The sequence below is a fragment of the Dicentrarchus labrax genome, unplaced genomic scaffold (assembly GCF_905237075.1).
Source record: "Dicentrarchus labrax unplaced genomic scaffold, dlabrax2021, whole genome shotgun sequence".
Classification (NCBI taxonomy): Eukaryota; Metazoa; Chordata; class Actinopteri; family Moronidae; genus Dicentrarchus; species Dicentrarchus labrax.
Window position 1 is genome coordinate 17,613,925 of NW_026136724.1, and position 24,206 is coordinate 17,638,130.

The 24,206-nt window shown below is 38.9% G+C and overlaps 2 protein-coding genes across 10 annotated transcripts in view; both read left to right on the forward strand.

The window, feature by feature from the left end:
* Window positions 1–16,310, forward strand: part of syt1a (synaptotagmin Ia) — a 160,004-nt gene extending 143,694 nt beyond the window's left edge. For all 9 annotated transcript variants that reach the window (XM_051393220.1, XM_051393215.1, XM_051393217.1 and 6 more), the window contains 2 exons: window positions 8,306–8,439; window positions 12,202–16,310. In XM_051393220.1, the coding sequence (XP_051249180.1) occupies window positions 8,306–8,439; window positions 12,202–12,408 (341 nt within the window). In that variant the 3' untranslated portion in view covers window positions 12,409–16,310. The remainder of the gene's footprint in view (window positions 1–8,305; window positions 8,440–12,201) is intronic.
* Window positions 16,311–18,066: 1,756 nt separating this feature from the next.
* LOC127359285 (NADH-cytochrome b5 reductase 3) lies at window positions 18,067–24,083 on the forward strand. Its single transcript, XM_051393221.1, has 9 exons — window positions 18,067–18,195; window positions 18,486–18,611; window positions 18,780–18,852; window positions 19,353–19,459; window positions 19,545–19,674; window positions 19,789–19,872; window positions 21,680–21,765; window positions 21,891–21,990; window positions 23,295–24,083. The coding sequence occupies exons 1-9, from the start codon at window positions 18,175–18,177 to the stop codon at window positions 23,465–23,467; spliced, it is 900 nt and encodes a 299-aa protein (XP_051249181.1). The 5' UTR covers window positions 18,067–18,174; the 3' UTR covers window positions 23,468–24,083.
* Window positions 24,084–24,206: the final 123 nt, after the last annotated feature.

Below are 24,206 nucleotides of genomic sequence, written 5' to 3' on the forward strand. Positions count from 1 at the left end.
ACCCGCAGGTTCATGACTGGAGCATACACAGACAACACGGGGTCTGTTTCCATCAATCAAAGAGGGGGCGATGTTTCATTTTTGTTTTCCTCATAAAAGTTTTAATGTTGTGCTGTGAAGCGCCAATGAACAGATCCCATTTTGTGAAACTGTATTTCCTGTGGGGGCAAGTCAGCAATGTGGGCAAAGCTGCATAGCAGAGCCAGCTGTGTGCACGTTACAGTTTTAAATCCAGACATACCTTAATCGCTCTACAATTCTAATACAAGCACACAGAGTAATTCATATTACAGTTCATCAACCAAAACTGCTAAAAGTTATATTTTGTATAAAGTATAAAAATGTAAAATGTAAGAATTGCCTTCCTGTCGGGGTGGGAAAGCCTCTACAGCTTTTTGTTTTCTCTCTTTTTTTCTTGATCTTATATCGCATTAAATTGAATATCGTAATATTGTGGACTTAAAGACTCAGTATGATCTTCAGTTCCAGCCTTAAAGGGTGTGATGTGGGTGTGATCGTGAGAGAAACATGATAAAATCTTTGGTCATCAATCAAAAACAGTGACCTTAGATGGCTTAATGCCTGATTTAGAGATTAAACGACCAAAGACAGGATGCTTCAAACTTCAGAAAAGTCCACAATTTAGGAGCAAAATCCCACAATATGACTGCAACTACTACATCAATGAACCAACATATCAACACTGATGTGAAATAATACAAAATACACTTCTGAGCTAGCTTAATGTTACTGCTAAAAACTTACTCACCTCTAACTCATTTTTCATTTCTTGCCCACTTCACAATTTCCTCCTCCTCCACTTTTGAGGTATTTTAAAGCATAAAAGAGCCTGGGATAAAGCCAAAGTTATGTTTGCTACACAGAAAAAGGTATAGATTGACACAGATGTATGTCTCTCTCTCTCTCTCTCTCTCTCTATATATATATATATATATATATATATATATATATTGCAGTGCTACGATTCAGCAGATACTCATTGCACAGCCTGACTCATAATTAGTATTGTACAGTGTGACGCAGATTGTGACCATTTCACACAGTTAACATGCAATTAACTTAAGATCGTTATCAACCAGTCTATAGGCACCTTGACTAAACCTATAACAACGAGGTTGCGGTGTAGTATTGATCAGCTGCACACAAATACAAAATCACACAATAAGCTGCCCCCTCTCCCTCCCTCCTCTCCCTCCCTCCCTCCTCTCCTTTGACTTTCTTCAGTGGTTTCATTTTAAATTCCCCAGTGTGCAGTTCCCCCCCGCCTTGACTCTTTCTGCTGCAATTACCATACACCTGGGTCCACTTGCTTTCTGCCTGACAGCCCAGCCTCTCCATATAAGCCCAAACATCCTGCAGTACAGTAACACGGCGCACATTAAAAGCTCAGAGCTCCCTTTCATCTATTAGACCAGCGCAAGCAGCCATTTGGAAGAAAGGAAAAAAAAAACCTTCCCCCGCTGCCATTTTATGCTACTGGCATTAGCTCTCACCTGTGCCCATTTGCATCGTGGGATTGTCAACATTTTGAGTTGTAAGCCACATCGACTAGCCAGTACGAAAATGGTGTGAATGTGTTCACTCTGAAGGCCAGGTTTCTCTCTTAGAAGGGAAATAGCAGGGAAGCCAGACAGTTTGACACCACATACTGTATGTCACATTTAATTGGAGCATGTTTTATCTGTGTGCACTGGTCTGTGGGTTTCAGGGTGAATTATTAGCATACAGTAATAGCACAGTGCATGTTTCTAATTACACACAACCAGAATATACTCTAAATTGCAGTCTGAGTTTTGATTTTGGTTAGTTGCGACTGCTTTTCTGCCCTGAGAATGGGCTTAAAAGTGTAGCAGATGGATGAAATAATGGGCAGGTCTGTAATAACAATAATTAGCCTCCATCCACAAGGCGGCTCAGCCAGAGCTTAAGAAGGAGGACAAGTAATTGATGGCCTGGGATCAGCCTTCTCCTCTATTGTCATCCTGTTTACCATGCCTAATTATGGCTCACAGAGGAAGATGTGGGTATTATCATTAACCAATGTATAATCAGAAATAATTCTTTTGATTGGCTCCTCATGAAACATCCCTCCAAATCTACCTCCATGCTGTGTCTTTCACAAAAGCAGGCTTTTGAAATAATATTTTAAAAAGTGCAATTGACTTTTTGTGCTCCTCAGGATTTGTTGCTACTTAACTGCAGTGATGCACTTAGCACCATGCTCTTTAGCTGTCGTCTCAAAATAATCCCAGCCTCATTGCAGACAAGTCACTCCTCTCGCTGCTTTAGCACACCGCAATGTATAGTTACCATACATATCCATTATGTTGAGTGGTAGGCAATCAGATTTTAAATAATCTAGAAACTCCAGTGGGTGGTGCATTTTACAGTTTTACAAAACAGAATAGAGAGTAGAAAGTTAGTTATAAAAGCTGGTAATTGCAGCAGGAAAAATCTCTTTCAACCTCCCACAGTATCATGTTATTTTGTGCTATGGGGCGGTAAAAATCGTACTTATTGTCTGTTTGAAATGGAGCGTTTTACAGTATTTCACACTACTATAGTGTATCCCTGGCATGGTGCATCAAAGGTGAGTCAGACTCAAAAGTGTGTCGGACACAAAGGCTAAGTGTCTGGAAGCGACTCAGAATGAGGACATGCAGCTTTATAGAGGTAGTGGCAGCAAAAGTGTTTTGTCCCATCCTCTTTGTACCTCTGAAGACTTCCCAGAGGGCTGTGAGGCGGCACATAACCAGGTAATGGCTCACAGTGAGGGAGGTTATCAAAGCACACAGGCGCCGTGTCGGCGGTAATGAAGCCGCACTGCCCCGACCTGGTGCTCTAGCTCACCATCAACCCTCTCTGCTGGAGGGTTTATTTGTTTTGCTCCTCTGGCTGGTCGGACTGAGAGGTTTTTCTCCCAGTCAGTAAAGCAACGTGCCAGAGGGATCATTAAGATGATGAACTTGAGAGAAAAAAGCTATTTGAAAGAGATTAAGGAATGCAACATTTATTTTATCAGTGTCTGTTTCTTTCAGAGTTTTGCTTTAATATATACAAATACCAAAGAGGATGTAGATAATGAGAAGCAGATGATTTGCAGGAAGATTTCTAGGCTTTTAGATAATTAAGATTCTCATTGTACAGACGGGACTGCAACACAATATCACAGGAACCTCCATCAGATTTTATGGAGGCAGTTGGCGTGGGTCCGCGCCTCAGAGAAGCAGTTCACTGTAAACGCCTGTGTTTTTGTGGTATGTGTGTCATTCACCGCTGAGTTGAGTGTGTAAAACCAAACCGACAGTCACCCCTGGGTGCACCCACCGTGGCAAATCCAAAATGATGGGAGGAAAGCTAAGATGACAGCCAGGCTATATTTAACCCTGCTCCTATTGGTGTTCATTTGGCACAACTCTGCCAGCACCCTCAGCAGCCACACTTGATGAACACAGAAAATATTTGAGGAAGAAACAAACTCTTTGTTTGGTGTTGTATGTCTGTGCACATAATATAGAACTGAATCTTCAACTGTGAGAGGTACTACCCTCTCCAAAATAACCAAAGTGAGTCACAGCTGGCAATTATTCACAGTTTTAAATACAAACTGTAAGTAACCACTTTTAAATTAGACAGCTTTAGTAGCTCTACTGAACTCTGCAACTGATTTGGCTCAGAGTGCATCACTTATACAGAAACTTGCTTCTAGCCTCCTGGGGGAAATGTATGGACCACTGATAGTGCATCGCCTCATAAAACTATGGCCAAGATCCAGGACTCAGATGAGTAACCCTCAAGATAGTGAAGGCGAGCCTCTGTGCTGTACACATATGTGAGAAAGCGCTCTTGCATCAGGAGCACTGGCATTCATCCATGAAATGGGAGAGATTACACCCGTCTGGGATAAGATTGTAAAATGGGCCGGATATGAGGTACGGCGAGCCTCCCAAAACTCAATAATGCCAAACTCTCATCTGCTGGACAGAAAGATAAGGGGCGTCTGGATAGCAGTGATGTGGCGCCACAGGTGTGTTTTCTTTTTTTCAATCTGAGAAAGGGTTATCTTGCATAATCCCATTCAGCTGTTGTATTGTGTTTATTCGGGCACAGTTACCAATATAAGAGGATACCTGACATGCACTGAACATGTTGTAGCAGTCAATGCTGTAGAAGTATTTCAGCATACAGCTGCAATGATAGGTATCATTACCAATAATGATGAATGATTGCCACATTTGTATGTATTTATTGTTCTTTTTTATTGTGATTTTGACACATGATACAATATTGTATGATATATTAAGTTACATAAAAACATAGTAACTAGGTTACATCGCTGTCTCCGTCTCTCCTCTGCTCTGTTTGCAGGGCCTGAGTTAACATATATCATTGACTAGCTTCATTATCTTGTGGGGTTACAGGTTAGCACATCCAGTTTGTTATATTCCGCCTCTATGTATTTAGTGCATATTTAAGACAAGATGCTCGTTTCAAAGAGTCCACTTGAAACACTATAATGTCAGCCAGAGGAATTTTAACTCTATAATCTAACATTTGTTTTATTGTAGAGTGCACAATCTAATGTTATTCCATTGGGCGATACGTTTGAGTTATCAGACAAGCATTGTGTGTTTTCCATCCTACTCTCCCTCTGATTGGTTGACAAGTCATAAACATAGCCTCTGACTGGTCTACAGACATCATGGGATTGACAGTGGACAGCTAACAACGAACATAACTGCTTTCAAGATGGAAAAATTGATAAATAAACACAGAAGAAAATTCTGTGTTGGATTTATCATCTGTAGTAATCGACCAAACCGTGGGGGGAACTTTGCTTTTTCACAGCGGTAAGAAAAAATCCATATAGTCACAGCCCTAGTCACACATAAAACTGTGCCTCTGTCTTAAATCAATGACTGGGGTGGAATTTAGCCTATTATAGTTATTTATAGTTATTTTTTTATGCTGTTTGCTAACACAAAATGGGACTACTATTCCAATTTGAAAAATAGTTCTTTAAATTTGTCTTTTCTACCTAATTTAGCAAGCACAAATCCCACAGATCCCTTTTCTAGCCACTCGTTGCCCTTTGGCATTTTTCTAGCTTTTGTGCTTGACTTTCTTCAGCTCTCTGTGTGAACTTTATGAGACAGAGGTCTGCCTACGCAAGATTAGTTTGAAATGAGCAAAAAAAGAACTGATGAGTTTCTATGAGTAATGACAGCCACCCGTGGCTGATCAGACAAAGAGAACCTACAGAAACTTCACTCGTACAGATAATCCAAGGGTGGTAAATGTGACAATACTGGCAACTGATTTATGGGAGTTCAGTACAGAGACAGAATGCAGAATAACAATATAAGATTTGAAACTTATTTTTCAAACTTCAAGCTTTGTGGTGTACATTTTGAATCTGAGACACTGATTTGATGGATAAAACCAGGGTATGAAGGGTTCATACTGGCTGGAGAAGTTCCTCATTTAGATACTGTTGGTTATACTCTATTCCTACATAAAATGACAACACACATATAACCCTCATTCACTGTTTTTCTCATCCCAGCACTCCAGCTCTTCGCAGCAGGGGAGTAATAATGGATACCCACTCCATTAGGAGCCTGTTACCTTTTCACTCATGTCTCTGTCATCTATTTATTCTCCCGGCTTTTTTCCCTCCTACTCTGTTTGTGTGGTTTTCTCTCTATATTCATGTCTGCTGCCCTGGACGAGCCTGCCAGTCTGCAATCAGGTCCTTATCCCCCTAAATTGGATAAAAGATTAAGGGAGCTAAGCTTGTTCAGTGTTTGCTATTGCTAGAAATCCCACAATGTTCCAACTAAAAACAGAGATATTTTTCGGTGCAGCACACACATCAAAAAACATGAAACGATATAAAGACTTTGTGCATATGGGATCCAGAGATAAATCCAGATTATCAGGGCAAGCAGTGGTTCAACAACTAATTATAAGCTCTGATTCAAAGTCTTAGTCCTCATTCATTCTGATGCACAGCTCCGAGGTTCAGTAGTTATGGGGGATATTGTTAGCCTCAAGCGATGGACTACCTCTTTAGTGTCTCTGAGATTATTGTGGTTATTTGTTTTTGTCTTTCTCAAACAGCATGTTGTCTTAATGATGAACGGCACAAAGAGGTTTTCATTAATTTTTCTCCTATATCTTGTATAGTAGTCATGAATGTGGGTCGAGATCATTATGCGGACTCTGGATGTGGAACCAGAATTTTCAACAATCTCGTCGTCATTTCTCATACTGCAAACCATGACTTGTTTTTTGTGCTTTTCTTTATTTCATTTTTATTAATGTGGTTGTAGTGAGAGATGCTGTTTTGATGAGTTCCCATACGTTTATAACTTTTCTCCAAAGGGACATCAATCTGCTCCATCTTGTTTTACATGTTGACAGTTAGGTGAATATTCAAAGAAGTGTCGAAAAATGTGAGAAAGACTGTGCCTGTGAGGAGCAACGGCAGCCACCGTAGCTGACTAGGATGGCACTCCTACTGACACTATAATTTCTTCTGGGAAATAATTACTGATTTTGTGCTTCAATGGAGACGGTGGATTTTTTTTTGTTCACTTCAATACAGTCAAAAGTTTTTCTTTCAGTAGCAACTAGTGACCATTAGGGGAACTGCAGCTAAAGTCACTTCCACATTCAGTATGTTTACATGCACAAAAGAAGGTTAAGTAACCAGGTTACTCAGAGAAATCAGATTATGCAGGAAATTGGACAATGCTTTTAGATGCACTGTAACCCAATTACTGTAAATCTGTGTTTACATGAAGCAGAACCCTTTGTTATGCATATGCGCACGTGTAAAAACACAATTAGAAAACATTTCCAAGAAAATACATGGCCAAGAAATTGGCCTTCATAGAAAGAAGTTAGGAATTACTAATTAATTAGATTACTGTATGAAGTCGACTTTAACCTAGTTTGTTTGTAGTAAGGCTATTTGGGCCCTAATCAACAGCCATCAGCACATTCCAGCCACATTCCACATTTTCAGTCAACTGAGTTGTAACATATCACTGTCTGCCAGCAATGTACTAGAGTAATGACGACACCCTACATTTCACAACCAACTGCCGCGATAGATGAGTTCATATTCTTTGAACCACAGTAATTAATGAATCTGCATACATTTTTTGGATCCTTTCATATGCCACTTAAAAGTTACCGTGGAACTTATTACATTCTTCTTTTGGACTCATAAGTATCTCTTTTAATGTGTAAATTTATTTATTTATTTATTATTGTAGTATTTATTTCACAATCTGAAAAGGTGATTGCTGCCTGCCCTCTTGTCAATTTTCCCTCCGAGCCCAAACTAAGACACTAACTCTCCTCTTCTCCAATTTAGTTTTGATGACAATTTGGAGATTGTAAACAAATCAGGAGGAGTAGCTTCACGTCATAAACGAAAGCGATGGGCGGTTGGCTGTTTTCAGACACACAATCTACCTGATTGCCAGAAAGTGGATCAGGACGGACAGAGCAGACCACTTGGGTGCCACTTCAGATGGCATTCGGACAGATGAAAATTAGGCTCTTGAATGGGGAAGGTTAACTGAGTGATGTAAACACACAGGACTCTCATGGCCATGCTTTATAACCACAGCCCACCGCTTGTATTTGAGGTATTAATCCATCAAAGATGCTATTGTAGGTTTGAAGGTTTCTTTAAAGCTGTTATAATCAACATTTTGATGATTTCACAGAGAATTATCCCCAGACTGCACTTTCAGTAAGCACTACTGAGGTTTTTAGTGCCTTTCAGGTCATTGTTTTGGTTTGAAGGCCTGCAACTTTACTGTTTTGGCTCAGGCTCTCATCAGGCAACAAAAAGCTCTCATAAAAACACTGTACGCTACCTGCCCAGCACCAAATGGCAGACAGAGCAAGTTAGCAACCACCTGGTGAACATAGTGGCTAAAAGTCAGATATTTTCCTCAGTAGTTGGTGGGGACCAAACACAGAGCTTAAAGGAGAGTGAAAATTGGACACACATGCATCAGGTGGCTAAACACAGCTAAATATAAAATATGACTTAACTTAATATAACTGTTTGCTAACACGTTCTAAACTTTATAAAGTGATAATATATCAGCGTTGTCTCTACAGCTTGTTCCACTGCCCCCTAGTGGCCAAGTAATCTGTTACTAGTGGATTCATTCTTATAATCTGTTATAAAGTGGAGGAATATGAATTAAATAGAATGTCAAAATACATGTCTAAAATCTTTACTTTTTCTGTGCAGATCCATATGTGAAGATCCACCTGATGCAAAACGGAAAGAGGCTGAAGAAGAAGAAGACGACAATCAAGAAGAACACCCTCAACCCTTACTACAACGAGTCCTTTAGCTTTGAAGTCCCATTTGAGCAAATCCAGGTACATTCTCATCCATTCACAGAATTTTAAAAAAATCTTCATTCTCAACTCTCTGAAATGTGCTGTACTGTAGGGGAAAATTGCACTGTAAGAACCAGCAAACATTTGCTGCGTATAAACAACTGATAAGTGGAAGCTCATTTACCAAATAATCAGTTTAGAGGCTTTTCATCATAACAATATAATCAAAGGCACTTCAGTTTAAATCAGGCTTGGTTTTACAATTTGACAAGCCTATTGCTCAGTTGATGTTATTCTCTGCACTTTTCGTTGCCTGTAGCGTGTATCTCAGTGCTATTTGTTGCATATCTTACAATGATTACCGTGCACATCATAATTTAACTGTACACAGCAACAACTACCGTAAATCCAAGACAAAGAAGAAATAAATGAATGGATCTTTTTTTTTCTTATGAAGGAAATGGTTAAGAATGCACAAACTGTGCTAGAAAGGAATAGCAATGAACAACATTATTTCTTCAGGCAAGATAGTAATTGAGTCAAATTGATTAAGCCTGTCACAGCTCACAAATCACAGGTTTGGGTCCATGAGCCTCAGATTCAATTTAAAGTGTGTTGATCCACAGTCAACCCCATCAGAATCAAGCCCTTATTTAGAGCTGCTGGTACCCGTATGTTGGCTACATTTACAGTTTTTAACTCGTCACCAAGTGCCAGGTTGATCGTTCAGTAATTATTAGTGCTGCTGATTGAATCATAAACTTGTCATTGATTAGGTGTATTGAACGCTCTCCTGAAAGCCACAAGGACATTGTGCGAGTTAAAAACAAACTTAACTGACTGTGACCAATCAGTCAACGCCGAACTGGCTCCTTAAAGAAGTTGTAGTAAATGTTAAGCTAATGGACTGTTTAAACACCGTCGTCATCCCTGACAGCTCTTTAGGCCTCTGTGTGTATTGCACCTTTCTCCCACAATATTGCCTCTGTCTGATGTTGTAGGGAAACATATAGTTTTATTTGAGAATTGATTTCTCCAGCAGATTTTTTTCCCATCCTGTTAACATTTGCAACAGACTGCGTATAGAAAGCTGCAAATTAACCGCTTTTATCTGCAGAGGCGGAGTGCAGAATTTGAGTTAAACTTGACCTTGGGACAATTTGTATAATTAATCTAAAGATTTTAATCGTGTCCGAGATTGTGTGGGAATTGCAAACAGTTCTTTTAATTAGTCTATTTCCTAACACTAACAGAAGGTTTGTTATTGACTGTGGTAGTTCCACATAATCCTTAGCAGTCAGTGACACCATTTAGATTCATTTGCGTTAATCTATAGGCTCTTACATACTCAGTCTTTCCCCATAATGGCAAGTATAGACTGTTAAGCTTTGACTCTCCTGGATTTGGAGTCGTTCATAGATTACTTAATTATGAAACTTGAAATGTATACAAAGATCGAGGCAATATATAGCATATTTTATACACAAAGCCAATTCACAGTGCTTAAATAATGTATGAAATAAAAAATACAGTTCATTAAATAAAGTGAAAACATAAAAATATTCAAATGGATTTAACCACACGGTGGATGATGATGAGATTTCAAGTTTAAGATCATCATAAAATACCATTATCCTGACCCATCCTGGAGTTGAAGCTATATTTTAACAAAATAATTTAATACATTTATTAATCTTATTTTATTAATTTATTTTTACATCCTTTATTTCCAAGACTGAAATGAGATTTTCATAGAATAAACATAGATATCAATCTTGTGTCTGTGTGTTAAATACAGAGCTGGATCTTGGACTTGGTTAACCTAGCTTAGCATAAAGACTATAAGCAATACATGATGTTGTGTCTTGTTTGTTTAATTCATATACACACTAAAACAACAATTTGAAGTTTTAGTGTAAGGATGTGTTTCTTGGGGAACAGCAGCTGGGTGCAGGGACTCCATGCAGCTTATCATCACATTTAGGTTGCTAGGTTTTGTATTATCAAGCTTTTAGGCAACATATTGAATACTAAAACTGATTGTATCTGGGGTTGTAGCTAGAGATGCTACAAAGGATACTAGGCGGATGAATAAACCTTGTTCGTGACATGAGATTGATATCAATCTTCTTGTTTCACTCTTGGAAAGAAAGCTAATAAGCTTATTTTCTAAGTTCTTTGAATGATTGCCCATAATGTGATTATTATTGGTAAATCAATCACAGCAATGACAATTGAAGCAGCAAAACAGTATTGACTGGTCAGTGATAATTACCAAAAGAGCCATCTAATGTCTGATCAAAGAAAGCTGTGATTCAATTAGCAATCTGAAGGTGAACTGTCCCTTTAAAAACCAACTAACCTTAACTGGCCATCTGGAAACCTTATTCAGCATTTCATTACATGGCATATTAGGCATGCTCTCTTCTAACAGTGGCTCTGTGCTCATGCAGGTGGCAGTAGCTCAGTCTCAGTGTGCCATTGGATCGAAACTTAATCAGGGCTCTTTGTGCACTAATTCATATTCTCTGCCAAAGATTGATGCCCAGGTTACTCCTCTTTGCTGTGTCCCTTTTGAATAAACACATGCCGAAGCTGAGTCGAAGACCTATGAGTAATCAAACATTCTGCCGTGTTTGGCTCTGAAAATAACCAAGGCCTGGTCTGGAATGTCAGTTACTGTTAATCAACATTAATGTCTGACAGAGCACCTCATTTCTCTGCATTACTCTGCTATTTAAAGTAATAGCCACTAACTGTTTCATAAAACTTAATGCACAAATGCATACATTTTTCTACTCTACAATAACTGATGTTTTGGTGCATAATGTGCTTACAGTAGTTTATCAGGGATTTTAAATATATGGTTCAAACCACTCAGAGTAGATCTTTCTCTGAAATTCTTACTTACTTTCTGAACACAGCAACTGTGAGTGCATAGTACAAAAAACAAAAAATTATCTGATTATTGTTTAAATTGTGTTTAAGATCTTGGAGGCTGGTCTCTGTGATCTTTTTAATGCTCTTATGCAGGTCTGCCCATGTCTGCTGGTACAAATCTAATAAAAATCATACCAAACTTAATTTGTAGAGCAAATTTTCTAAACAAAGGCTACTTTTTTACATCATAAAAAGAGAAATAGGAAACAGCCACATTAACAAGATAAAATATATAATAAAAACAAGACAGGCTATCAAACAGGAAGTTAAAAACAACCAAGATAAAAAAATAATACCAGTCCCACCACAAGGTCCATTAAATAGCTGTCTACTTACCACACCTTTTTTGTTAGCAGATGCCCAGATATCATGGAATTTCCCATTCTTCATTTTTGCTTGGGATAGTTGAAATTGAGCACATCCTTGACATTGAAAACAGTATTTGACAAAGAACTATCTCACCACAAGGTCCATTTAGTAGCTGTTCTGGAGCATGACACAGGACACTAATGTAAACCTACTACAATAAGTTCTTAACTGGTTATGAAATGGCTAAATTTAATACTGATGCCTCTATATGACCAACATAAGCAAACGAGACCATCAGCGAGAAGCCAGGTCGGTTTTGGAGTAATTCCCCTTGAAATCAAAAAAACAAAGCAGTAGAAACACTGCCACTTTTGTCCACAGGGGCCACAAGAATCAGCAAAAAATGAAAGTTCCTTGTTGCTGCTTAAATAAACTAAAACTTTATTGTTTAAACACGTCTGTTTAGAGATGAGAGATTAACTGTCTTTATGCTGACAACACCTTGATTTATCTTTACGTTCTGTCTTCCCTCCCTCTCTTCCCTCTCTACAGAAAGTGCAAGTTGTTATAACTGTTCTGGACTATGACAAGATCGGCAAGAACGATGCCATCGGCAAAGTCTTTGTGGGCCTCAACAGCTCGGGGACGGAGCTGCGCCACTGGTCCGACATGCTGGCCAACCCCAGGAGACCCATCGCGCAGTGGCACGTGCTGAAGCCGGAGGAAGAGGTTGACGCTCAGCTCTCCACCAAGAAATAGGCAGGGCCCTTTCAGCACCTGCCTTGTAGTACTCTTTAGCCAGTATGTGTAAATACCTCAGTGATATATGGGTCCATCCATGTAACCCCCTCTCTTTACCCTGCCTCTCCCAGCTGTACCGCTCTATCACAAACAATCCTAATTGTTCAAACATCCCACCTTCTGCTTTTTTTCTATCAGGTTTCCTACTTTTCTCGCTTTCTCTTTATTTTGTTCCTTTCTGATTCAGCTATTTTTGTTTTCCATCTCTGTGCCCTTAATCGCCCCAACCAAATGCCCCCTTCTTTTAAGCAATATGATCTGTATAGATAGCGCATGACTGAAAGAATTTATTGTACCACAGTTGTATATATAAGTATGCAGACAAAAATGATTTCTAGTTTATGTGTTTGTATGTTGTTACCCGTTTCCTAATCTGTGTATATCTTGATGTTTTTAATAAGATGTTCTATTTTAAATTATGTAAATGCAGATATAGAGGAAAGCCAATATTATATATCCCAGGATTTAAAATTCTACCTTATTACCTTATTGCATTCCAGAAAAAAATGAATTCCAACCTGCAAGACACTAGTGGAAATATATTCACATTGTAAAGGACGATGTCTGGCTATAAGTTCAGCAATGGATCATCACAGAAAAGACGAACAGACGAATATATACACACCAAACTCCAAAACACAAGGCCATTAACTACTATGGTTCTGAGGGAAAAAATTATGCTGCTGGAATTATACAAGCACATGATTTCTTACGACTTTTTGTACTTATTTCTCAATCAGAGGACCTATATGTTTAGCTTGATGCACACTGTTACCAGAAACAATAGTTAATGCAAACCAGTTAGCATTTAATTTCACCATATCTGGCAGTTTCTTCTAAGTGAAAAAGGTCCTCGTTTTAAAGGCCATCGTTCACTTATACTGGCTTATTTTCTTTTACAAAAATAGAAAATATTGCCTCCAAAAAAAGGACTAATTTCTCAACCCTTCAAAAACAGACCCCATGTACAAAAAAGCACCAAGCTGTAGCCATTGTGTCCTTAAGCTCATTTAACAATATTTCATTAACTGTTTACTTTGAACAGCCTTGTCGTTGTTGGAAGTATATCGCATTTAGGCCGGGGTCCGATCTTTGAGAGGGAAGTAAAAAAGAAAGTCGTGACTCTGGTTTTAAGAAGACTATTTTTTAGAGCAATTCAACGTCTTGACTATTTTTAGTAAACTGCATGATTTTTTTTACAATCTTTACTAAAGGCTGGGACGGGGGGGAGATCTACTGACACCAGGGGCTGTCTCTTCTGATACGATCCCCTTGCCTTCAATCAGAGGAGAGGAAAGAAAAATCAAGAGTGATGTTTAAACTTTGGGTCAATGTATATGATTACGTTGACAGAGATGAAGCGAGTTTCTAAACACTGCCATTTTCAGGGAGGTGACTTATGTAGAGACCCTCTCTTCATGCACACTCCCACTTGCTAGTGGTTGTAGCTTTGGTTTCTTGGGAACAATGTCTTTGGCTGCAATGGTGCCCTGAATCGCAGTCTTTGCTTTGCGTTGCCTTTTCACAGTGACAATAGAGCTAGCCATGTTTTTTAACTTTTATGTGGCTGCTGTTTTGCACTGGATGTCTTTGAACTAGCTTGTTGACTTCTTTAGAAAGATATTTCTGGACAATTGTTGGCTGGTTTTATTTCAGGACACCTGCAGGGGGAGCCAGAAATCCGCCTGCTCGATCGGCTTAATTAAAAAAAAAAGAAAGCAATGATGACAAATCACATTTCAGCCAACTGCAGTTACACCAGTTTTGTTTCCATGTTGGCACAGGACTACACCAAGAGAACGCGAAATAACCGTAAAGTTAATGGTCTGCGTAGGCTATTAGTCCATCATGTCCTTTACTACGGGTCCAATTAGAAAAGGAATAAGTTTTAATCCATGAAAACCATGAAGTCTCTTATCTTGGAGGAACCTCTTGCATATACTCGATGCTAGCTTCAGGAGGACTTTCTAAATGTTTTCAATGTTATTGTGTAGTTGATAGCACTATTATGAAAAAGCTACTTGTCATTCCATATGAGTCTCTGAGGACTGCTTTGTGTATCACTGTGACTGCCGTGTGTGCTTAGAGATGTAGACTTATCAGTAGGTAGCGAAACCAGTTTGTTCTGTAGTGATGTCGTAGCATTTAATGCCATTTTCCCTTCTACACGCAGAGAAAGAGAGAGCGCGTGGCGTCACTCGACTGCACGCAGCCAAAAAAAGGTGGAAAGGTGTTTTTATTCGAGTGCGAGCGGGTCGTTGCTTCACACAGCATTTTGTTGAGCACTGTGCAATACTTGTATGTTCATCCCATAGTGTTAACGTGGGTGGCGTTGCCCGAGAAAAAAAGATTCTAACTCTAGAGGATGATACCAGTCCAGAGAGATGTTTCTCCTTTCCAGTGAAATGGTTAGGACACAGCACACGTAGATTCAGCTTATAGGTTGGAGCTTGACACCTCTGTTTAGGGTTCCCTCCCTTTTCGCAGGTTTGTTTTTTCTTCTTGCACACAGTTCCAGCATCAGAAGTTTCAGGGAATATTAGTTAAATACCAAACCAGATTCTACATTTAAATATCCCCTTAAAATGCCATGTATATATTTACATAATCGTGTCAAAAATGTAAATCTAGAATGAACATAAAGTGACATGAAAATGATTATTCAGCCGCAAATATCATTTTATTTATCTATCATCCATATACTGTATCACATAATCATTATGTCATTTTCATTATGGATTTTTTTTATTTGTTAACTGCTCTGTTCATTCAAAAAACCCCTTTTATATTTGAGATGAAAACTCTGAATGTACAGTATGGACTGTGTTGGTGTAGATTACTTTAACCGTGAGATTAGATGTACTTTGCACTTTTTGTTGTAAAAAAAAAAATATCGTTTTGTTTATATTTTTTCAACTATTATGAATTTATTTTAAAACCCTCTGGGGTGAAATCTACCCCGTCTGATAGCATTCCAAAATCACTGAATATACTTAAATACAGCAACATTCCCAATTCCCTCTTCCACCGAGGGATTCTTTTATTTGACATGTTTCACATATGTAGATTCATGAATTTAAGTACAGCTTCAGATTTAAATTTAAAAAAATGGATTAAAGAACAAGGTAAAGGCTCTTTAAAAGTGGCCTGAGCAATTCAATATTCATACAAAAAGGTTGTACTAACGGAATAATCCGATCAAAGCTGAAAGAAAATCAAACAGAATTATGACAGGAATAACACAAACGTGTAGAAACGTATCAGGGAATTCAGTAATGGGAAGCATTGCAGAACCCATTGGATTGCGAGATGTGTGTAAACACCACAAAGCAAAAGCCATTACCTGCACCGCAACGCAATGCTTCTCTTATTATGATTTCCTACCAAAGTATGCATACATAACCAAACCCTAAATTCTCCTCTTGTTAAAAAAAAAAAAAAAACACCTTATCAAGCTCTCTGTATGACCAGGAATTCAAGATTCTCTCCAGTGACACTGACGAAAAGCCACACTGACCTTTCAAAAACAAAGCTGTGTAAAGTATTAGAATCTGATGCTGTAGAAAGATCCTAGTTGCCTTTGTGTATATCAACTGCCTGCTTGAGTATTTTGTGTGTGGAAATTTTCTCTGTAATCTTGTAGAACTGTTTGGGGTGTTTTTTCCTGCCATATCGCTAGCGGTGACGGCGAGCCGCTGACAGTTATATTTGCTGTGTATACCTTCATTTTTGACGAGGTGTTTTACAGTTTTGTTTCACTTTGTGTAGTGATTCACTCTGTGGAGTTTTCTGACTGTTGTTATATAACTTCATATACACAAATGATCAATAAAAATGTTTTATTTCCTGTTGATACAGAAGCTTATCCTTGTCATATTTTCATGTGTGATTAAAAGAGCACTGTCACCAAAGCATTCATTTAAGCAGCAGAAGATGCTGTCACTGCCTCTAATAGTAGCTTTAAAAAACAAAAACAACCTTTATTACTATTACTACAGTGTTTGTACAGTCCTGATAGACAGAACTGAAGAATGACTCACTGCTCCAGCACTAAACTCCTGTCACATCAAAAAGTGTCTACATGCATCGCTTGCGTGACAAATTAGAATTTTAATGTTGACATTTGCTTTGAATTGGCTTTGAATCATCCAGAGCAGCCTGTTAAAAAGGTCACTACTGCCATCTAAAGGACGCAAATGAGCATAACATAGTGTATGATCAATGAAAAAAAAGATCAGATCATGTTTTCCATTTTGCTTTGGGCACAGATCAATTTCTATTAGTGAACATTCACTGATGTACTTGAGCCAGAAAACGGGGACAAGAGTTTGTCCTCCCACCAAATGCATGATGTCACATCGATGTGAACCTCAGCTGAGAGTGAATTTGATGATGAGAGCACCCTGTGGTTGTAGATTTATAGATTTCGGGCTGCTGCTATGAAATGAAGCTCATTTGGGTGTTAAATGTCAAACATGTAATCAGTAAAGAAAATCCTGTGAATATTTAGTGGTATTTGTACAGACTGAAGCTTAAACCCTTTAACATCCATCTAATTTTAATTTACCCTTTAAGTGGCTTGAAAATCATGTTATTCCATATTCTCACACATATATTCTTTATCAGCTTGTTCCAGCTCTTCATTAAATATATTTAATGTTTGGTTTACACTTAATTAAATATTCAAACTCAAGACTCTTTACAGCTCAACCAAATGGAAATATTCTAGATGTCTTTTACATCATTTTATACACATTTACCCCAAATTTTGCCTGACAAATTTGGTAATAAAGTTCTGTTAATTTTAACAAAATGTGGCTGCACAGTATGAGTTTAAACAAACTGTACTGTCAGCAGGACAGTGTAAATGAGGGGGATAAAGTAAGAGAGTTGTTTTCGGACTGATTACAATGTATTTTGTGCTTCTGACAGCCACAACAGGAAGTGCATGAACAGATGCATAGGACAGATAAGTAACCCTCAAAAGTACACACAATATGAGGCATAAAAAACAAGAACAAAAAAAATAGTTATACAATATTTGCACAATGTATAAATACAAACTAAATTTTGGAAGTGCTGCATTGGTGTGATTTTTAATGGCTTAATGCAGTCCATTAAATCTGTTTCTGTGGTCTACATTAAAATAATAAAAGCTGCATGATCAAATAAGGCTCCATTCTGGCTGAGGAGCCAAGAAGTAACCAAAGCCACATAGTGTCTTTCTTATTTGGTGCTCATGGATAATACTGATACTAAAGTTTTGCCTCATTGTTTTGCCCCGTGCACTTGTTTCTGTGCCAACTATTAATTGTGGTCTTTTATTTTTGGGAAGCTTTTTGTTTATTCTGAAAATCCAGGCCCGTCGTGAGGAAGTGACGTCTGAGCCTCATCTTTGTCAAGTTAGCCAGCGTTAGCCGTCATCATACCGGAAGTTGTCCACTGCCGTTGCTATTTTGTTGAAAAAAATGTAAAGACTGTATTATATCAGGTTTAATTAAATAATAAAACCCGTATCTTACTTACCATTACCTTTAATAATTTAGCTGACTTGCTGGGTGTTATTTAAAAAAAAAAAAAAAACATTATTTTTAAAAACACCAACCGGATGTAGTATTTTTTTTTTTTTAACCGAGCTAGCTTGTCTGACGTACATGACAGCTCCTCGTACTACCGTCGCCGTTGCAGTAAACTCGACCACGCAGTCGCTTAAACTAACTGAAAATGCTGTCCTACATCATTGGTGTAAGTATACCTCAATGCAAAGTCGCCGGACTTATTATGTTGTGGCTAATTTAATTGCTTTTAAGCTGAGGCTAACGTTAGCTCACATTTAGTTTCCCCCAACCCAAGTTCAGATGGACGCTCTGTCAGGCCTGCCCGCAGGAATTTCTATGACTCATTTGTCCTGTTATGGATAAAAGAAAAAGACTAAAGTTAGACAACGCCCCACGGAGGTCTCCAGCAGTTGGTGTGGCTCATGCTAGCTGGTGGTCTGAGTCATTCTCTCGCTTTTCCCCTTTTTTTATCTGCAGCTGATCCGAGGCGGCTTTGACGGCATCATCAACCTCATCTTCAGACTTTTCTTCTCAAAGAGGAGAGCAGCCATCACCTTAGAGGACCCAAACATTAAGTATGCACTGCGGCTGCTGGACAAACAGGTAACCAGTCTGAATGTCCCCTTATCCCCCGCACACAATCTGCTGTTTCTCTGTTTCGCAAACGCACCAGATGCGTTCAAGCACCTGCGTTGATCTGTGTTGGTGTTTTGGCTTTTTCAATGCAACTTTTCTGTCTGACCAACTGTTCTGTGTTTGTTGCACACACAGATTGTCAGTCATGACACAAGGAAGTTTCGCTTTGCCCTGCCTTCCCCTGAACACGTCCTCGGTCTCCCTATTGGTTAGTATGTGCTCCTAATCAATCGAAGTAGGTATTGATACATATTGGAAACCAGTCACAGTCATTTTGTAATGTAATAAATCAAATTCAAAGATATACATGCATTCAGGTAATTTGATGCATATACATTTTTATTTTGCAGCCCTAATATTAACTTCTTAGTTCAGCTGACTATTATTTGTATTATCTATTTATCTATTATGTGTTTATATTTTCTCAATTTACCGTTTAGTCTTTGAAATGTAAGAAAAATTGCAAAGTCACAGAGCCTGAGTTGACGTCTTCAAATTGCTTGTATTACCTGACCATCAGTCTAAAATCCAAAGATAATTCAAACCACTATCATATATGATACAAGGAAACAGTGAATCCTCACATTTGAGAAACCACCAGAGACCGTTCAGCATTTTTCTTTAAAAAAGTTACAGAAACTATTATTCCGCTATCAGAGTAGTAGCATCCAACATATTTTACATGGCTCTCTGTGTTTTCCTTCCCAGGGCAGCATATCTATCTGTCTGCCAAAATCGACGGGAAGCTGGTCGTGCGTCCGTACACGCCAGTGTCCAGCGATGATGACAAAGGCTTTGTGGACTTGGTGGTGAAGGTAAAACCTGAAGGAAAAGTAGTTTCTGTATATATGTGTGGCTGCCATTTTATTTTTCTGAACCCATTTTCTCCTGCTGTCCCAGATTTACTTTAAAGATGTTAACCCTAAATTCCCTGAGGGCGGGAAGATGAGTCAGTACATGGAGAGCCTCAAGATCAACGACACCATCGACTTCAGAGGACCCAGTGGTCTTCTCGTTTACAAGGGCAAAGGTGAGCGCCGTGACCTGATGTCTCGGTGTGTTCGGTGGAAAGATGTTTGCAGTCAGTTACGATTCAAATTCAGCTTCAGTGGCCTCATCTGATGCTGTCACTTTCCCTCCGCAGGTGTTTTTGCCATTCAAGAAGATAAGAAGACCGCAGCTGTGACCAAGAACGCCAAACATGTGGGCATGATTGCTGGAGGGACAGGTAAGGGAAACTTCTAGAGAATCTATAGAAGCAGGAAATGACTTTCTCAGTTAAGTGAGGATTCGTTCAACACTGTAAAATGTCCATCATCAAGTTGCCTGATTTTCCTGACCAACAGTCTTAAACCTAAAGATATAATGCGTTTTTATATAAAGCTGCAACCCACGATTATTTTCATTATTGATTAATCTGCTGACTCTATTAATCGTTTAGTCAATAAAATGTCAGAAAATAGTCAAAAACACCAAAATATTCATTTTACAGTCATATTTAACAGAGAAAAGCAGGAAATCTTCATATTCTGGAGACAGTTCATTTAAATGATGAATCTATTATCAAAATGTTTACACATTATTTGTCTGGAGATTAATCGGCTAATTGATGCAGCTCCAAACATTTTGTCTATAAATTGCTTCTTGGTGGTATTATTGGCCTGCTTGTTGTGGAGAATTTGTTCTAAGATCTCTTTTATGTGACATACGCTGTTACTACCAAAGCTCTCCTGTTCAGTAGCTTTGGTTAGAAATCCCCTACATGGTCAAAAGTATGTGGACACCCAAACTGTTGAAGCCATTTTTGTCCTGGGTTTAGTAGTACCTGTGTGCATGTGAAATGGTGTGTGTTGTAGTTCCCTTTTTGAACAGCAGGCGGTGTGTTGAGTGAAGGGAAAAGACCAAAGAGGTGAAGCAGTAATCACAGAGCAGGTGTGTCGTTACCGGAAGAAGCACACACTTTTTTTTGACCATCACTGAGCTGTTTTTGTTTGTAAGTTAATAACTGATGTGAGTGCGTATAGGCCGCCGTCTGTAATGTGGATGGCCACGCTGTACAAATAAATACTCTTGAAAGGGCCCGTGGGGATGTTTGGAAATGTGGATTACTTGACCGGCATGCTACACAAAGGCAACGCATCGATTAGGCAAGCACTGCTACAGCTGCCCCCCAGTGGCTTGTAGGTTGTTTTCTTTTGGTTCAGGTCACTACACAAACATTACCCCCCCATGTGTGTCTGTTTCACTTTCTATAATGCGGCGTCCTCTTCCCACCACATTTTGGAAGCTGACTGTATTTGTGAAGTTGTGCTTTAAGGTCTCACAGCTGACGGGTTTGAGGTCGGGGCTCTGTGCAGGCCAGTCAAGTTCTTGCACGCCAAACTGGGAAACCCCATTCTTTCACCATGTCTTTGCGCATGTGGACATTCGCATGTTGAAACACAAACTGTTACATAAGTTTCTAAAATATCATTATGTACTGTAGAGACATACACGAACACAGTGAGAGAGAGATTGTTGTATTTGTTTCTGTTTTTCTTGGTGGTTTTGTCACTTGTTTGGTCACTGTCATATCTGATCAGACCACACCCACACAGTCCTTCTGAAGCAGATCAGTTTTTAAGTGTTAAACACTTGTAACAAATTATCGCTTTAGATGTGTATACATTGTTTTTATTTTTTTGCTTCCAAAAGCTCTACATCAGTTTCTAATTTACTAGAAAATAAATCTCCAACTAGATAATTAATCATTTTCTACTTGAGAGAATTTGATAAAGATTATAAAGAGTGTTATTTGCAAAAGCTTTGTTAAATATTAACTGTCTCTGCTAATGTGTTTGTATTCAGCTGCCATATATTGACTGCCACTGTATTGGCACAGGGAGTGGTTTCAGTCAAACCATGAAAACAACACACACTGTCCACATATTTTTGGCCACACATTCTGTGTTTAATGAAAGGTTCTTTGTGTCTGAAGCCAGAAATATGAGCTTCTACAGTTAATATAACTCAACCAAACCTTTGTTTCCTTACAGGGATCACTCCCATGTTGCAGCTCATCACCGCTGTGATGAAGGATCCTCAGGACAAGACGGTGTGTCACCTGCTGTTTGCCAACCAGGTCGGTTTCATCAGCCAGGATCACATGATGCACGGATGTTTGCAATTATTAGAATTTGTCTTGTGGTGGGTTATAATGAAAGCAGAGGTGGAACATAAGACCTGGTTCTCCCTGTCCCGTCACAGACTGAGAAAGACATCCTGTTGAGACCAGAGTTGGAAGAGATTCAAGTCAACAACCCGGACCGGTTCAAGCTGTGGTTCACCTTGGACAGAGCACCTGAAGGTAAGTTCCCTAACGATGCTTATCACGAAAACTTCAGCAGGAAGTGAAAAGTGATATTCTGGCTCCTGTTCAAACCATCAGCAGCATTGTATCTGTGATATTGTTCTGACATCAACCATGTATTTATATCTAGGGCTAACACATTTTCATTATTTATGATTTAATTCGGTCTATAAAATGTCTGAAGATTGTATAAAACGTCCAGGAACTCAGAGTAAAACTTCAAACCCCCAGTTGTTCAGTTTATCATGAAGGAGAACTGAAAGGTTGACAGTTTTTGGAATTAACTGACTAATTGTTTCAGCTATATTTGGATGTATTTCTATGACGTGTTGCACCATTTCTGTGAACCCTGAGAAGAATATTCATTAGGTATAGGAGAAGTAGCTGGTGATGTTTTGCGTGATAGCGAAACTCAAAGGCATCTTTATGTTTGGCTGTTTCCGCTGAAACTCTGTATTCATTTCCTGATTAGACTTGTGATCATAAAAATTGAGGCACATTTTACTATTTTGATAATTTATTAGTCATTTAGGGCTTTTTTTTTTTTAAGGCAAAGATCTACATGTCCAGTTTCTCAGATGCGAGGATTTGCTGTTTTGTCTTAAGGTCTTAATGTTTTGCATGGTAAAAAAATAATAATAATAATCTGAAAAGTAATAGTAACAGGTCTCTGAAATGCAGTGGAAGTATTAAGGCAAGTATAAAATCAGAGAGAGAGAAAGTGCCTGAAAATGAAATGTACTTTCTTTGACTGTGTATCAATAATGTTTGCACTGAGTGGCACACATTATTCTCACCAGTAGGGGTCACTAGTGCACTGATATATCAATATTAAGTTGAATAATGTAGGCCCATTCTCAATAAAAGATTTACTCATAAATGTTTAACCTAAAATTTACAATGAATACAATTAAACACAGTAATATATTATGTTTATTTCATATATGAAAAAAAAGAGAGCAACCCGCAGTTTCTGGTCTTTTTTTCGTAGAGCAAGGATTATGGCACCAAATCACACAGGATGCTGGGAAACTTGTAATAGCACAGCCGAAACCTCTCCGTTGAGCCGTTAAGCAGAGGGGGTTGAGTCTGATGTTAGCTGACTCAGGTTCAGTTCAGACTGTTGAGGTCTATCAGCATTTTTTTGCTCTGATGTACACTTTCTTTCCTGACTTCTACAAAACTCCCAAGTAGAATAACTGCCTTTTGAACAGAGTTTTTATGCTGATGTTTTTTGTTTTTTTTTGAGGATGTTGATGTCTTAGTTGTGTTTAAACGTTGGCGCCTTTTCTGCGTTTCAGATTGGGAGTACAGCCAAGGCTTCATCGGTGAAGACATGGTGAGGGAACACCTGCCGCCTCCCAGTGAAGACACTCTCATCCTGATGTGTGGACCTCCGCCTATGATCCAGTTCGCCTGCAACCCCAACCTGGACAAAGTCGGCCACTCCAGTAGCCGCAGGTTCACCTTCTAGACGATGTCAACACCAAAGGAGTCGAGGTTTGGGCATATAAGGGTGTCCAGTTATCATTTTCTCTACCCCAAAAGCATTAAAGCACTCATACAGTTGCAGTGGGTATTGCACTATGTATACTATATTTATGCCATGAATATTATTCATGCAACAGAATCACAGCGCGGACCAATTTATGGAATCAGGAAGGGTTGTGGAAGGGCAGGAAATGGTGAATGTTTGAGTATGAAGAGTGTTGGCTTTGAAATATGGATGTGATTCCTAATCTGTTGCAAACGAACCCTGCTGTCCTGCTGTGGCCTCAGTTCGGTTTCAATATCAGAGTCGTCGAGGTTTACTGGCTGTTTTCTGAGTGCCTTAACACTTGCAAAGCTTTTTTATGCACAGTTAAAGAATTCTGACCTTCATTTATACAGAATTGTATTAATTCCATTATTGCTGTTGAGACTGTGTTAACGTGTACCTGCCCGTTATCTATCGTCACATCAAAGATGTCAGTACTTTGCTTAAACATGTTCATAGTGATTTATTGAACGTGATGTAGTTACTGATATGTCTTTGCTGCAATTGTGGCTACTTGTTTGGATATGCAACATAAAACCCAATTGCTATTGAATTTGATGCTTTTATTTTGTTGCTCTGCAGGACTCAAGTACAACTCCTCATTTACAAGTGTTGGATCATAACTGTTGTAGCAGCTCCCTGGGCTGGTTGAGAAGGATGTTAAGACAAGGAAGGA